At 44.0% G+C, this 18,037-nt stretch overlaps 2 protein-coding genes across 2 annotated transcripts in view; one reads left to right on the plus strand and one right to left on the minus strand.

The window, feature by feature from the left end:
* Positions 1 to 238: 238 nt before the first annotated feature.
* On the plus strand, positions 239 to 1,882 carry LOC306926588 (E3 ubiquitin-protein ligase TRIM21-like; the record flags this gene model as incomplete). The annotated part of the gene is made up of 1 exon (XM_079505937.1): positions 239 to 1,882. One exon carries the CDS (start codon positions 239 to 241, stop codon positions 1,880 to 1,882), a length of 1,644 nt encoding a protein of 547 aa, XP_079362063.1.
* Positions 1,883 to 11,815: 9,933 nt separating this feature from the next.
* Positions 11,816 to 18,037, minus strand: part of arhgap39 (Rho GTPase activating protein 39) — a gene marked incomplete at its 5' end in the record, with an annotated part of 56,688 nt that continues 50,466 nt past the window's right edge. The window contains one exon of the mRNA XM_079505369.1: positions 11,816 to 12,091. Coding sequence (XP_079361495.1) covers positions 11,897 to 12,091 — 195 coding nt within the window. The 3' untranslated portion in view covers positions 11,816 to 11,896. The remainder of the gene's footprint in view (positions 12,092 to 18,037) is intronic.

An 18,037-nucleotide genomic window follows, 5' to 3' on the forward strand; every position in this document is an offset into this window, starting at 1 on the left:
AGAGTGGCCCTCACCGAGCTCCAAAGGCAGTATTTATAGTTACCGTTTATAAATAATAGAACAGGTTGAAACTCAAAACCTGTAAATGTAATATTCTACTGTAGTCACATTAGTTACCATGGACAACCTGCACTGGGCCAGTTCCCAGTAGGGTTTTTACAATTATTACAATCCTGATCAGAGTAATAGCTATTAAGCTGCAGGTACCATACAATTAATTTCTTTCACCTTTGTAGAAATGGTTTCTGCCAGCAGTCTCCTGTCTGAAGACCAGTTCCTGTGTTCTATCTGTCTGGATGTGTTCACTGATCCAATCGCCATTCCATGTGGACACAACTACTGTAAAACCTGTATCACACAGTACTGGGACAGTAATGATGTGTGTCAGTGTCCACTATGTAAAACAACTTTTTATACAAGGCTGGAATTCTCTGTTAATAAAATTCTGTCTGAGTTGACTGAACAGTTCAGGAAGTGTAATACATTGAAAAGTACTTACAACACAAGCCAAGAAGCACCTGTTAAAGCAGATGGAGTCTACTGTGACTTCTGTATTGAAACCAAGCTCAATGCTGTGAAGTCCTGCCTGGTGTGTCTGGCCTCCTACTGTGAGACTCACCTGGAGCCTCATCAGAGAGTCTCTGCGTTTAAACGACACAAACTAATCGACCCTGTGAAGAACCTGGAAGACATTATGTGTAAGAAACACAACAGACCTCTGGAGCTGTTCTGTAAGACTGACCACATGTGTGTTTGTCAGTTCTGCACAGAGTCAGACCACAGGTTACATCACATTGTATCTCTGAAAGATGAATATGAAGAAAAGAAGTTTGAGCTGGGAAAGACAAAGGCTGAAGTTCAGCAGATGATCCAAGAGAGACAACTGAAGATTCAGAAGGTGAAACACTCAATAGAGCTTGGCAAGAAAGATGCAGACAGACAGAGTGCACACAGTGTGCAAGTCTTCACTTCTCTGATCAGCTGTATTGAGAGAAGCCAGGCTGAGCTCACTGGTGTGATTGAAGAGAAGCAGAAAACAACAGAGGAACAGGCTGAAGGATTCATGAAAGAACTGGAACTGGAGATCACCGAGTTGAAGAAGACAAGCTCTGAGCTGAAACAGCTCTTACACACTGAAGACTACCTCCACCTCCTCCAGAACTTCAGGTCCGTCAACACCCCTCCACCCACCAAGGACTGGACAAAGGTCAATGTCAATCAGTCTTCATATGGGGAGACTGTGAGGACAACTGTAGCTCAGCTGGAGAAGACACTCAGTCAAGAGATGGAGAAGCTGCGTGACGCTGGTACAGAGCTAAGTAGGATCCAACAATATGCGGTGGATGTAACTCTGGACCCCGATACTGCACACTGCAAACTCATCCTGCATGGTGATGGAAAACAAGTGAGCGTTGGCGACATGAAGAAACTCAGAGACAACGCAGAGAGATTCTCTGCATTTCTTTCGGTCTTAGGACAAAAAAGCTATTCCTCTGGAAGGTTTTACTACGAGGTCAAGGTCAAAGGGAAGACTGACTGGGATTTAGGAGTGGCCAGTGAGTCCATCAACAGGAAGGGAACAATCACATTGAACCCCAGCAATGGTTACTGGACAATAGTCTTGAGGAGAGGAAATGAGTACAAGGCTGCTGCTGGCCCTTCTGTCCTCCTCTCTGTAAGAGAGAAGCTCCAGAAAGTGGGAGTGTTTGTGGATTATGAGGAGGGTCTGGTCTCCTTCTATAATGTGGAGACCAGAGTTAATATCTACTCTTTCACTGGCTGCACCTTCACTGAGAAACTCTATCCATTCTTCAGTCCTGGTGTTAATAATGATGGCAAAAACTCTGCCGCTCTGATCATCTCTCCTGTCAATCACACATAGACTATAGTCTAATCATCCATTTTACATGAAAATTGGTTTGGCCTCGCCAAGCCAAGAGGCTGGGAGGCTAAGACTATCAGGGCCGCGGGAAGATATTTACAGTAGGAGGTGCTGAATGTTTAGGAGGGGGGCGCGCCGTAAAATGCACGTGCACGCGCCTCGTGCATGCGCATTTTCACACGGAAAAGTGGCTTTTACTTTCCCTCTCCACACGCAAGTTATATGAACAAACTGACACAGGCAACTAACCAGGATAAAGCACTGATACTGTGATACAACATATTTATTAGGCATATAACAGAAATTAGTTTTGATTAAAATGATTATTATTTTCCCCCTCCTGTCCGAGGGGGGGGGGGCTGTGCCTGGGGGGAGGGGGTGCTCCAGCCCCCCCAGCATCCCTACTTCCCTCAGCCATGAAGACTATGTTCTCGCCCCCTGTCCATGTGTCTGGCATTACAGTGGCCAGTGCCCATGATAACATGCACCAACAACAGGGACACCCTGTTGGAGATTCACATGAGTACTTGGAGGCCAGTCTGACATTGTGAAACTTCATAATTCTGGGCAAGACTGAGAAGTCAAGTAAGTCCATATTTGGACAGGACTGATGTCATATTGATGTATTCAAGGTAGTTGAGCTAAAAGCGGACCACATGGAATACCACGGCTAGTATAGAGAGACATATTGAGCAAGCCAGTGGGCCAATTGGGACACGTTATATAAAGGTAGTATTCTGCTCACGGTCACACCAATTACCATTCCTGGATCCCGGTCAACCCTTTTAAAGTTGCTTTTAGACAATTACTAATCCAGATCAGATTGTAGAAATGGCATCTGCCAGCAGTCTCCTGTCTGAAGACCAGTTCCTGTGTTCCATCTGTCTGGACGTGTTCACTGATCCAATCACCACTCCGTGTGGACACAACTACTGCAGAACCTGTATCACACATTACTGGGACACTAGCGATGTGTGTCAGTGTCCACTATGTACTAAAACCTTCATGTGGAGACCAGAAGTCTGTGTGAATACATTCATTTCTGAGATGGCTGATCAGTTCAGGAAGACGCAGCAGTGGAGCAGAAATTCCAACACAAACCTGCACGAGCCTGCTCAACTGGAAGACATCTCCCGTGATGCTGGTGCCACGCACAAGGCCCAGAAGGCCTGCCCGGGATGTTTTGAGGACTGGGAGAATAAAACAGTTGAGGAACTCACGCTCGAGGACATCATGGACCTCACAACCCGCATCGACAATCATCAGCGTGAGCATCACCGGCTGGAGAGGACGGGTAGACGTGCACTACCTGTAACCCAAGCTTTCCCATCACCCGTACCGGAACCGGAGCCTGCGCGGTGGTCATGTTCAGCCGGAGTCGCCCCAGAGCAAAGGAGGCGTAGACGTATGTCGAGTCGAAGCTGCTTTAATTGCGGCAAGAAGGGACATTTCGTTGCCGCCTGTCCCGTACAGACAACAGACAAGTGCTGCATATCAGCAGGCGGCATACTGACGAGCAACATCTCTGCTTTAAATCAAAAGACGGTCAGGTTGTCGTGGAGGTCCCAGAGTGTTGAAGTTCGTGCCGTCATATCGACAGGCTCAGAGACCAATTTCATAGACAGCGCACTTGTTGACCAACTGGCTATACCCACCGAGCCGTTGAGCAAAGCTATTGAGGTCAGCGGCCATCTACCCCATATAGGCAGGATAGAGTCCCTCACTGTCCCCGTCTGCCTACTGTTTAACGGCAACCACACAGAGTGGCTGAGACTGCCTGTCCTCAGCCCTTTTAAAGCCCCCATAGTGGTGTTAGGACTCCCCTGGCTTAAGGATCATGTAACCCTGCTAAACGGGGCCACCACGGACATCATACAGTGGAACCCCCAATGTTTCTCCAAGTGTTTTCTTCTGCTTCCCCACTGCCCGAAGAACCCCGCAGACCAAAATCAACACCTTCTGCTTCCCCACTGCCCGAAGAACCCCGCAGACCAAGAACAACACCCGGGGACCCGCCGGGTTCCGGGAGGTCCACGCAGGGCCCAGGCGGCAAGGAGGATGCGCTGGATTTGAAGTGCTTTATTAGGACTGCAGTTCTCATTAATGGCCTATAGGTTTATGCATGTTTTTTTTGGGTAATTGCTGTTACAATAGGGGAATGCTGCTAGGAAAAAAGTGGCTTCAAAACGGGTCTGTAACCTCTGAACCTCTCCCAGGGTTCAGAGTCTATGGACTTTTATGCCCCCCCCCCCGCAAAAAACAGGACCCCACTCGTGACGTCATGTGGCAGCCAAGTCTATGGACTTTTAATGTTAGTGTTTAATGTTTAAGCAGTGAATGTGAAAAGCAGTGATGAGTAAAACATACGAGTGTGTTTTTTGAGTGGTGCAGCCACTCCAAGGAACAGCAATGTGTGTCCCTTTGTATGTATGTCTGTCTGTATGTCTGTCTGTTTAGAGTACCAACAGGTGACAAAGTGGCGCTGTTGAGCCTCACACTGTGCACAGCTGCATGATGGTAAGCTGAGTTTTTAGCAGCCATTACGATTACGTGATTTCGGGTGTGACAGCACAGTACAGTACAGTACAGTACAGTACAGCACAGCACAGCACAGCACAGTACAGTACAGCACAGCACAGCACAGCACAGCACAGCACAGTACAGTAGGGGACCCCACACGGTAACTCTGTAATTTCTCAACCGTTTCGGACGCGGAGCGGCTAGCCGGAACCGGGCCAGCACCCTGGGCTCGTTCCTGTGGGTCTGGAAGTTTCAGGGACCCCCTGGGACCCCCACACAAAGAGTTGCACCACCTCAGTTCACACGGGTGTGATTTTTATTTGATTCCTGAAAAGTAAAATATTTGGACATGAGGTCTCCATCCGACAAAGATGATTTCTGTATTGTAAGGGTGGTATATTCTAACAGGATCATTTTACGTTTTGATTTACCTTCGAGATAACTTTTAGTGTCATACTCTTTCCAGACAGATTATTGTCCAATATGCATCCCAAGTAAGCTTCTTTGGTTGTGATTTCTGTGTCACCTATAATTACTTTGAACCCATAAGACCTCTTTAGTTAGGCTGTGTGGACCCCCAAAATCCCAACTCAGTTTTGGACAGAGATGGACAGACAATTGTCTGCTAACCGGGTACTAATTTTCTAAGCAGCCCGTCAGTATAGGGACTAGGAGCGTTGGCCGGGAGGAGCAAGACGAAGACTCCACATCCTCCCGGTGGGGGCTCCTCACTGGCAGGAGAGTCAGTGGGAGACAGCAGTGATAGTTGATCACTGCTGATCAACACACAGTGATAACACACACATGTTAGTGCAGGGGAGGAATCAATTGGCAAAAAAGCAACTAAAGTGGGGAGAAAAAAAGGGTACAAAATAAATAAAGTTAGTTTATAAAAAGAAAATAGGACCTAAAATGCTCTCTTGATGAAATATTCATTAAAGGTTATACCCCACATGATAAATCCTTATGTTTTATATTAGATTAAAGCTCAACCCAAATCCTTGTTGAAGCTAGCCTTTCAACTTTATTATGACGCAGCAAAGAAATAACCAACGGATCTCAACCGTTTTTTGAGGGTATAGCCCAGCTTTGTGTCTGTGTGTACCCCATAGCAATGATTTGATTGGCTGAGCAATGTGTGTGTGTACCCCATAGCGATGATTTGATTGGCTGAGCAATGTGCATATACCCCATAGCGATGATTTGATTGGCTGAGCACGCAATGTGATGTATACTGTATGATGATAAGAGCGCCCCTCACTTTTTTAAGATTTGTTTTTTTGGGGCTTTGTGTACCTTTATTGATAGGGGACAGTATTGTCAGACAGGAAAGGGGGAGAGAGATGGGGAGTGACACGTGGCAAAGGCTCAGGCGTCCAACCCGCGGAATGCCGTCCGGCTGGCTTGGCAGCCTAGGTACCCAGTCCGCCCGGGCCGCCCCTCACTTTTTTTGAGGGGCGCTCCTATGACCAGCTTTTTGGGTTTGTGTGAACACAAGCATTGGCTTATGATTGGCTGATCACCCCATAGCGATGATTTGATTGCGGCTGAGCAAAGTATATATTGAAGATAAAAGTAAGGGTGGAAAAGTGAAGATGGCAAAAGTGATTGGCCGGAATGACATTTGTGATGATTTGATTGGCTTAGCACGGAATGTGATGTATGGCGATGTATGATGATAAGAGCGATCATAAGAGCACCCCTCACTTCACACGGGTATTTTATTTTTTGGACAAAGACGCATAAAGCAAAACGGTGGTGACATTTGAATGGTTTATTAAAACACCGTCCATTACTTCACTTCCAGAGTCTTGTCTCAGACAGAGTGAGGGTCACACAGTGGACATTAAGAAGGACAAGAACTGAAAAAAGGAACATGTCGCGCGTGGACAAGTGACACGTCATCGCCATCATCGGTGAGAGCACGGAGGACATAGCAGCTCACTCCCACCGCCATACCGTCAGCGTCGACAAGAAACCTTGTAGGCCTTTCTCCATAATTCAACTTTTTATATTATTTTGTTTTTGTTTAGTTTTTTTCTCATAAATGAACACCTTAGACTTCAAAGTATTGAAAATGTCCAATCTACAAGTTCACATATGGTGTCGCACTGCAACCTTTTGTGAGCTGGTGAATTTGGCTATTTTTCACTATTTTTCGAAACTTTCAAAGTGAGTGAAAGTGGTTAAGAGTGTCTGTGGGTTTTTTATAAATATTGAACCAATGGAAAGTATTAACAAGAGCTTGTGACTAAACAATTGGATCATTGGATCCATCTGAACTTTTTTTAATTTTTTTTAATATCGTCTCTGTCGGGTGGAAACCTCATTATGTCCGAAACAGACTTTTCAGAATTCGAATACCAAAATAGCAAAAATACCGTAAGTAGCAGAGCAGCTCAGCAAGCATATGATACGCGTCACTTCGCCCCACATATCGAGCCTGTGGATCTTCTGCTTTTGATGCTTTAGTGTGACGCTGTAGTATGATCAAGTAGGGTTTTAATTTACGAATAAACACAAAAAGCTAAAGAGGTTTCTGCCCGATAGCAACGATATTTTCAGAATAGTAGTTTACAAGGTTTCTGTCCGACAACAGTATCCACGCGTCAGAAGAACATTAATTGGCAGGAACAGAGTAGAAAACCCCCCCAACACTATTCAGAAAAAAAAGGTAGTGAATTTCTTCTTTAAAAAAAAAAACTTTTTTAAAGCTAAATACTGTAGTGGTAACTTTTTTTTAAATGTAAATTCTGTTTTTGACGTATATCTTTACACGTTTTAATTTTTTTCAGTCTTGAAAAGAGTGAGGACCCCTCTGCATGCTGATTGGTTGATTTGCCGGGGCCCGATACATACTGTAACATCACTGGATTCTATTCTATCTACAACCGTCTCAGATGAACACACACGCAGTCACGCACGCACACATCACATACTGCTTTTCAGTCATAACAAATAACCTTTTGACTATCTCAGTCATCTGTTTCGCTAAGTTATTTTAGGCTTGATATATTATAATAAGATTGACATTTTCCTAGACGCCCCTAGTCAGTGGGTGGAAAACATCACTCATTCTGTCCAGCTGTCCCCATCTTGTGTTTTTATTAGGGATGCACCGATTTATCGGCCGATATTTGCCGTTATCGATCGGTATCGGGAAATGAAGCTGACATTAACCGATGGCAGTAGCCGATATTCATCTGTTGTTGATGTACATACATTTTGTGCTGGTTATGTTGGTGTGTTGGTTATCTGCACCTACCAATCTGTAGATTCTTATTCGATTTCTATAATAAAGGTATTTGAACGCATTTGTTTCCCTGGCACGAAAGGGGTGAATAAATTAACTAACACCAAATAAACGAATATCGGTATCAGTATCGGCTATATTCTTATTTTAAACCGATATCAATATCCATACCAACTTCCCAGAGGGAAGTCTGGCGCTCTCTGGTGGAGCTGTTGCCCCCGCGACCCGACTACGGATAAGCGGTTGAAGATGGATGGAATTTGTACCGGCCAAGAGTTTCCATATCGGTGCATCCCTAATTCTTATTCTAATATTAGCCTGCAGGGTGTGGGAAGGAACAGTCTGGGTGATTTCAAATTCTCCGCCCATTAATGTGAAAGGCTCCAGAACATGGGTGACATTGCACTGACAGACCTTATAAAGAATATATATATATATATATATATATATCATCGCCGTCAGGCAGGAACCTTATATCACCCATATTTCATCATCTTCTCTTTTCATAGATGAATTCATCGCATGACATGTGTCACAGAACAGTAGCAAAAACAGCCGATGCTCCCAAATGCAATTTTACAATGGTAACGTTTTCGAAAAGGCTACCATGGTAAGGTTGCATTTGCGAGCAGCAATACTGGTTGGTGTGCAGATTGTTTTATTCTTTCTTGTACACTTTTTTTTTGTTCCAGATGTCGGATGTGCATGTCTTTTAGCCGTTCATCAGCTTCTCTCTCATTTATATAAATATCAAACCAATGGATAGTAGTAAGAAGAGCTCGTGACTAGGGCTGTCAACATAACTGAGTTATGAGTCAATTAATTTGTGAACTAGTCATCACTCTGGTATCTGATGGTTGATAGATCCAAGGGGGGAAAAGTTACATACATAACGTTAAATGTATAAATTCGCCTTCTGTCATTTATCTTTCTATTCCCACAACAATATGCAGAAATACATGGCATATTTTGGACATAGTTCGAATGGTGATTAATCTGATTAAGAATTGTAATCGTTTGACAGCCCTACTCGTGACTAAACAATACAACTACATTGGATCCGTTGGCACATAGGTTTATATTTTCAATTTCTTTGAAACGTAACCGTTTTGGACGTACAAGGTTTCTGCCAGACAGACAGCGACGCTATATGAATTATACAGTAGTTTAGAAGTGGTTGGCTGCTGCAAACATACATTGTGATTTGCCAATGAAACAAAGTGAACAGATTATTTTTAAAAAAGAAAGAAAGAAAAAAAAATAAGCGCAGCACAGCACAGAAAAAGTGGAATTGTTTTCCCAAAAAACATGTGAACATTCTTTTTTTTTAAAAGCCCAGTTAGGTCAGTTTAGTCAGGGCTTTCAGTCTCTGTTGGGGTCCTCAAAGCACCCTCAGGGTTCCTTGATGGGGTTCCAAATGGACCCTTAAGAGTCTTTAACTCTGAGAGCGGACAGTGGAACCAAATGGACCCTAACGGGTCAATTTGGTTCCATTTGTCCACTCTCTCCGAGTTATGGGAGTCCTTGAAATTCAAAAGGTTTGTGAGATCCACTTAGCGGTACAAACGTAACTCCTGCGTTCAGGACAGGAACCCGTGAAAAGTTCAGCACACGATGAGTTGAAAATGGAGGCTATAAACACCATGGCGACACCTCTATTATCGTGAGTTCAATGTTCACCATCTCAAGACAGAGACCCTCCAAGGCTATAAACACCATGGCGACACCTCTATTATCGTGAGTTCAATGTTCACCATCTCAAGACAGAGACCCCTCCAAAACTGAGATCTTGTCCTGTCTTCCATGCTCATGTGTGATGAATTTACTCTTATTCCATCTAGTATGTATATTCTCGTTTCTTTTTTTTTTACATGTAGTACTGTATACATCAGTGTACACGGTACTATTGTCTATTAAGTGTGTGTGTGTGTGTGTGTGTGTGTGTGTGTGTGTGTGTGTGTGTGTGTGTGTGTGTGTGTGTGTGTGTGTGTGTGTGTGTGAGAGAGAGAGATTTCAACCATCTTGGTTGATGTGTCACCAAAGTTAAAAATAAACGGAACTAGAAACAACTATGCACTATTAAAAAAAAACCTCAAAAACACACTCAAGCACATCCATTCTGTCCATATTCCACAGACAGACATCCATTCTGTCCATATTCCACAGACAGACATCCATTCTGTCCATATTCCACAGACAGACATCCATTCTGTCCATATTCCACAGACAGACATCCATTCTGTTCATATTCCACAGACATCCACATTCAGTTTCCAAACACAGTGACACAGACCAAAAGCATATAATATTATGGTACATACATACACACGCTTCTCCCAGAAGGCATCAAGGAAAATCTGCTTCAAATAAATAAATATAAATTAAATTGTGTAAAAAGTGGAGGGTTATTTAACACATTAATAACACTATTAAATACACCACGAAAATAAAGACAAAGTGAATAAGACAAGACAAAACAATAATGGCCGATCTCTGAAAAACAATAATTTACGCGTGGATTCAAGAGATTGGCACGATGGCACTGTCATGACAGACATTTAAGGCCAATGTATGCTTTGAGTGATGACCGCTATTTTCAGAGCGAAACACTCCAGTGCAACCAAACTTGTCATTTACTTCTACTGGATCTCTTCTCCACTAGTCATTGTCAGTATATTTAGTTTTAGTCATCATAGCTTAATTGTCGCCCTGATGAAGACCTTTCATGGTAAATGTTGGCAGTTGCCTTTTAATTAAATAAATAAAGGCTATGCCTCGTCTCGATCGTCTGTTGTTTTTTCTATAGCTTAGTTTTTATTTAGTTTTCGTCAATATAGAATTAGTCAACGGAAATTAACACTGGAGACAACGTGGTGCGAGTCGTGCGACGTCCGACGTGCCGCTCGGCACTCGTCTCCCAAAAAGCATAAATTGACCTTTAAGACTTTGTTGCACGATGGTGTCTCTGACAGGCTTAGAGCTCCTGATTTCACCCAGCGACACCGTCGCACCACATGAGCTGAGCATGAGGCAGACACTTGTAAACAATGACAGACAGACAGACAGACAGACAGACAGACAGACAGACAGACAGACAGACAGACAGACAGACAGACAGACAGACAGACAGACAGACAGACGGACGGACGGACAGACGGAACAGTGCACGAACATGGCGGGCGTTAAGTTATCAGCTCCTCGCTCGGACATTCACAATCCATATCAGTCAGAGCAGAAAGGCGCACGGGGGCTAAATGGTGTGTGTGTGTGCGTGTGTGTGTGTTGCAGTTAAGGATAGGGGGGTGGGGGGGGCGTGTGCCGCTCCTACGAGGTCAGAGAGAGCGATGAGGCCGGTCTCTGATTGGCAGTGCTGCTGTTTCCATGGGAACGGACACGCCCCCCCCCCCCATGACAACGTATCACACCAGACCCCCGATCGATAATTCATGATGAAAGATGGTGAAAGATGGCGTTGGCTCTCAAGGTGGGGGTCCAAGGGTCCTTAGGGACCCCCTACGGGGGTCTTTGAAATCAAAGGTGCTCGGAAACCCCGGATGGCATGGCATCGTCGAGGGCCCCTTGCAGCCGACGGGAATGTCCATGTCGAGAAGACCCTCTCGTCTCCATCCGTCCACAGTGGCGTCTGTCCATTTGGGTCTGGGGTCCTCCAGAGTGGCGTGTGTCCATTTGGGTCTGGGGTCCTCCAGAGTGGCGTGTGTCCATTTGGGTCTGGGGTCCTCCAGAGTGGCGTGTGTGCTCAGTGTTGGTGGGTGTTGACAGTTGGCAGGTGGTCAGTCAACTGTATCACCAAGTTACTTTAGGCTCGATATAATAGATTGATAAGTCGAGCAAAAAATGTGCAAGGTTGTGGGTCTTTCTTTCTTCTTTTGTTTTGCCTAATGGCTTCATTGGATGTAAAGTATTGTCAAATTGTGGCACTGTGCATCCAGTCCCCACCCGGGCCAGGAGCCGAGGGATGTGGGCCGCATTTCGGGGAAGGGCTAAGTGTGTGTGTGTGTGTGTGTGTGTGTGTGTGTGTGTGTGTGTGTGTGTGTGTGTACTGTATGTTATAGACAATAGGTCAATAAGCTTGTAGATCTGCTCTTTTCGATGCACGACACCTGCACCACGTATAAATCCCGCTCAAAGGCTGGGTTGGGCTTTAGGGACGGACGGACGGACGGACGGACGGACAAACGGTGGGTGCATGGCCACGGTGGGTGGGGGGGTCACAACGAGGGCTATAGGATGCCGTCCATGAAGCTGGTGTCCAGGCGCTGGATGAGCACGCGCATGAAGGACATCTCCTTGCGCGTGTTCTCGAAGATGACGCGTGGGTCGTCCGAGCGGCAGCGCAGGCAGTTGGGCGCCATGACCATGGCCAGGTTGTTGATGTCCATCTTGGTGATGGACACGTTGGCGGGCTGGCCGAACACCTGCGGAGACACACACACGCACACACGCAGGCAGGCACGCACGCACGCACACACACAAACAACAAGGTTATTATTAGTTAACTAACTAATGAAACAATAAAAACTAAAAAGAAAAAAGAAAAAAACGTTTTCGCGAACTGAACTAAATAAAAACTACAATACAAATAAATAAACGATAACTTTGATTGATTGATTGAAATATTTATTAACAGTTTGCAGAATTACAGTACATTTCAAGCACAACTCAATACAAAGACTGTTAACTGTGAGTGGACGACCCAATAAAGCATTACACTTGTTTACAAGAGGGTCCACCTTGTTCAATTCATCAAAACATTTAGAGACGTACAAATAGACACTTCTAGTCCATGAGCCAGACCCCCCTAATTTGCGCGTTAATTACGAAATGGGTGGGCAAATTCTTGTTTGAATTTTTGATTAGCTGTACTTGTCTACTTCACATTTTTGTATGATAACAATCGCAGACTAGCAGCTTAGTGGTAGTTATCATGCATTGAGTACATGCACCCCTATATTGCCACATGCAAATTGTGACAACAAATATATGATCAACTTTTGAACCTTACTTTGTGCAGAGACCAATGATATAAATTCAAATATGGGGAATTGATTGGAATGGTTATTTTACTTCCACAAAACTTCCACATATGCTTAAATGGGCTTTTAATGCAGTATTTTTTACACACATCTAAGAAATTTAAAATAAGGCTTGCAAATATCCCCATTTTGGAAGTGTGTGCTAAGAACCAACATGTTCCTAATGGCTATAGAAAACTGCTCACCATTCTAAGCTTTAATATGAGTGGTAACATGTGTTTGTACGTTTTGTAACTCTAGAGATACAATCAGAAACACTATTATAGTGTGATAACACGAGCCAGGGCCATAGCTATAGAATCAAATCGGTGGGCAAAGCTGGTGTGATTTTTTTGACTTGTTGTGCATCTCTACTTCACAGTTTGGCATGATAACCATTGCAGACACATAGCTTAGTGGTCGTTATCATGCATTGAATATGTGGCCCCCTATATTACCACACACATTCTTACAAAAATATATGATAAACGTTTGAGCCATTATTGTGTAGAGACCTATAATCACACCTTTCTGCATAATTCAAGTATGGGTAATTGACTGGAATAGTCATTTTACTTATTCAATACTTTCATATATGCTTAAAACTCGACACCAGGCTGGCTGAAGAAGTTCCTCATGCAGAAGACCCCAACACGTTGTAGTGTCTGGCCCTTAGACTTATTGACAGTCATGCCGAAGCAGGGTCTCACTGGAAACTGGTGGGGCAGAGTGAATGGATAGATGATGTTGGTTGGACACAGCGTGATGCGTGGCCGTGGACTGAGAGTGCATCCCACATTGACACCAACCACAGATCTTGCAGCTTTAGGCGTGCATCTCGTGCTTTGTCTGACTCAGCTCTCTATGCACGTTGTTGTGCGTCACGCATCCGGTTGCAGTATAGGCTCGGGTACCTTTGGGCATATTGGCATGTAAAAAAGGTGATCTGTAACTGCCATCTATTAGCCAATTCATCGTTCTGTTGAGCTGGTCAAGTCATGGTGATGTCAGCGGTATCACCTTTTATGCCCATCTTTGTCAGGCATGCCCAAATATGGGGTCTATGCAGATGTCAGAAGTCGGTGGGACGAACCCGTATTTAGGCATGCCCAAATATGGAGTTGCAGAGGCAGAGGCCTTGTGATGTCAGCTGTGGCCCGGGCAGAGGCCTTTTGTGGCGGTTCTGGACAATCATGGGTCCGACCAACTCAACACCGGGCACTGCACTCCCTGTGGGGGTGTAGAACGCGTGTGTCGAATTTGAAGTAGGTGGGGCGAACGGTTTTGGTGTTACATGTATTACAGACGTACAGCTGTACAGACACAGAGACTTTGCATTTATAGTTAGATGATACATTGGCTACTATATGGACATTGAATATTCCCTCATTTAAAACCTTTGATTTTGACATGTTAACAAAATGAAATAAGAATGTTGACTCTGTCAATACAATATTCAATTGACAGTCATGCAAAATCAGGCATATTTTCCTATATAATGCCTAATTTGCATATTTAAATATACAATTTCAGAAAACCTGTAATACAATAAATCATTGTTTTCATGTAATTAATCAACTATAGGCCGTGTTGGGACCCCAGAAAAAGTGCCTAGAAAATGAATTTCGTTCCCGCGTCATGGGCACTACTCATTCAATGCATTTTTTCAAATCAACCTGGGGACCACTATTGTGTTGGGTGGGGATATGGGCTAAGATTAGTGCTTTTGTAACTTAACACTTGCTATGCATCCCATGTGTATACAACATCCCACTGTTTCTCAACCGTTGACTACTACTGGTAAAATGTCCTAATAATAATGACTCAACCAGACAATCCGGTGCACTTCCCCTTTCTTGAGATTCTAACTCCCTTTTTCTGTTGAATTTCTTGAACTCCAACTTGTCAGTAAATGACTACATGGATGGACTCATCATAGGTCACCAGGTCATTCAGTGCACTTCCCCTTTCTTGAGATTCTAACTCCCTTTTTCTGTTGAATTTCTTGAACTCCAACTTGTCAGTAAATGACATGGATGGACTCATCATAGGTCACCAGGTCATTCAGTTCACGGTTTCTCAACTAGTGGAAAGAACATTTAAAAAAATCAACAAATCCTACATTACTAAATGCATGGTCAGGGACCACATGCAATACCTCCACGGACCACCAGTGGTCCACGGACCACCTGTTGAAAACCCATGGTCTACTAGATGGACGTGTGTATGCACGTACAGAGATTTTGTGCATTAATTATTTAATACTCCTATCTGTATCAATATGAATGTGTATATTAGAGTGTTCTAGATAGATGTAATCATACATCAGAGCATTTCAATGTGGCCTACTAGGGAAGTTTCATGGTGATCACTAGTTCTTAAGTTTTTTCATCCTATTCACATGTATATAGGTGAAAATAACAAAATGTGTGATAAATATGAAAAAGCTGCTCCTGTGGAAGTGTTATCATATATTAATTTACTTATATTGACCTTCTAAACAATTTAATATAGGTATGGTTTTGCCCACTCATTTCGTAATGAAAACTTGTCTGGCTCATGGACTAATATAGCCAGAGAACAGAACAGGAATTCACCATAAAGGAGGTAAAAAGGGAAAAGAAACATACAGTGTGAGAAAAAGGGGTGGGGGGTGGGGTTTCCGATTTTCCGGGGGCCAGTTTCGAATTGCAGCCGTCCTGCAACTAACTGAATGAAACTAAAAGGAACTGAAATGATCACAGACAAAAAGTATTTGTTTGTGGATGGTTGGCGGTTCATGTGTAACTGAATACATTTCTAAATGCTATCGTTTGTTTTTATTACACAATACTTATATTACTTACCTATTAAATCCGGCACCTGACAAATAACCCAAAGTATAACATTACGTGATCATACTACAGCGTCACACAAAAGGATACAACGTAGCAGATACAAGCTCACAGCGCGACACGAAGCGAGTAAGCGACACGTTTCGAGGTTGTGGATCTGCTACTTTTGCTGATTTCGCTTGACTTTTCTGAGGTAGTCAGGTATGCGGGTACTGAGGGCATAGAGATAGAGCCTGAGCAGTGGCATGCACAGATAGACACTAGGGGGTGCTAGAGCACCACCTGCCCTTGCCCTCTGGACAGCAATGTGCCAATAAATAAGAAGAATGCAAAACGTTATAAATAAATAGCAATTCATCGCAGATCGTCGGATTACAAAGCAGCTTCACGCTGTAAAGTGTGAGTGAAAAGAGGGTCAGCATTCAGGAGGCGAACAGCCTCGGGATAGGTGCTATTCTTAAAGCGGGAGGTATTGCACTTTAGAGACCGAAGTCTCTTACCTGAGGGCAGGGGTGCGAAAAAAGAGCAGGCAGGGTGGGAGGGGTCGCCAATCATCTTCTGCATCCTGCGCTTAGTGCATGTGGTGTAGATAGAGGAGACGGATGGGAGGTCGAGGCCAATGACTTTTGACACTGTGCGTACCACCCTTTCCAGCTGTTTCCTCTCTAAGACGGTGGTATTTCCATACCACACTGAGACTGAGAAGACGAGGACACTCTCCACAGTGGCTCTGTAGAAGTGAACCAACGCCTCCCCAGTCACACCGAACTTCTTTAAGAGGCGTAGGAAGTGAAGCCTCTGGTGGGCTTTACTCAAGATGTTACTAGTGTTAACTTCCCATTTCAGGGAGCAGCATATAGTGGTGCCAAGGAATTTAAAACTGTCGACCCTTTCAACAGGCTGGTCATCGATAACCAGGGATGGGGGCATAATCTCGTTTTTCCGGAAATTAAAGATAATTTCTTTGGTTTTAGCCAGGTTTAGAATAAGGTTATTCGAAGTGCACCAGTCTACGAGGGCTGCCACCTCGGTCCTGTAGGCTGATTCGTCACCTTTGTGTCATCTGCATATTTAAAAATCACACCTGTGTGAACTGAGTGGTGCAAGGTCTTATATAGCCTGATCAGCTGTGGTCACTGACGTAATGTCTCATTCCGACCAATCACAATGCACCATGCTAATTTTTTGGTACGGACAGACACGTAAACTAACAAAGCCAGTTGTAGGAGTGGTTTACACCACTCAAAAAAACGAAACAAATTGAGAATGTGAAATAAAGTCATTGGTATAAAGTGCGAAGAGGAGGGCTGAGAGAACACAGCCCTGGGGGGCCCCAGTGTTAAGAGTCATGGTTTGAGAAAGCATTATGCCTATCTTTACCACTTGCTTCCGGTTTGACAGAAAGTCTAAGATCCAGAGACAAAGAGAGTGATTGATACCCATGGCCAAGAGTTTATCGAATAGTTTGATGGGCATAATCGTATTAAACGGAGAACTGAAGTCAATAAATAAAACTCTGACATATGTGGCAGGGGCCTCCAGGTGCTGTATGATACTGTGGAGGCACAGAGACACAGCATCCTCTACAGACCTATTAGCTCCATAGGCAAACTGAACGTTATCCATCTCAACATAGGACAGGACACAGCATCCTCTACAGACCTATTAGCTCGATAGGCAAACTGAAAGTTATCCATCCTCTACAGACCTATTAGCTCGATAGGCAAACTGAAAGTTATCCATCTCAACATACAGTTGGGTGCCACCGATATTGTCCCTTATCATTTGACCCATTTAGGCCTGACCTCAAAATTTAAAAAAAATCCTTCTAAATCCTCCAGTTTTCTGAAATAAATATTTTCACGATTTTTCAAAAATAGCAGACCTACAAGCTCGTAGCGCGCCACTCGGTGGCGCGCTATGAGCTTGTAGATCTGCTATTTTTCAATAGCTAAATTATAACATAATGTTTAAAACACCAAAAGGGGTTCCCGCCCAAAATGGGTTAACTGTCCTTTTGCGCAGATCACGCAAACCTCAGCAAAAAGAAAAGGACAATATCGATGGCCTCCAACTGTAGGACAGGTGATTACAGACAATGCGTTCAAATATTTTTTCATCACAACAGAAGTTAAGGCGACAGGCCTGTAGTCATTCATGCTAACAGCATTGGGCTTCTTAGGAACAGGGAACCACAGCAGATTTAAAACAAGCAGCAAAACTCCTCTTGCTCGCAGTCAAGTAGGCCTACTTTCCATATATGAAGTTGGTATGTTCCTTCTGGATATGGTTAACTCCAAACACAGTGAAATCCAAGAAATCCTGAAGGACAACTCCTGCTCCAAACGATTCACCTCCTCAGCTCCAAATCTCCCTGGATTCCAACCGCAGTGGAGTTTGAAGATCTGCACGCCTGTTTTCACAGTTTAGTGAACTGTAGGGTTTGTTTAGCTAACTTGCTCCAAATTGAGCCACTTCAAGGATAAAAATAAAAAACAGGTAGAGAAAATTCAGA

This window comes from Electrona antarctica (assembly GCF_951216825.1).
Source record: "Electrona antarctica genome assembly, chromosome: 7".
Taxonomy (NCBI): Eukaryota; Metazoa; Chordata; class Actinopteri; order Myctophiformes; family Myctophidae; genus Electrona; species Electrona antarctica.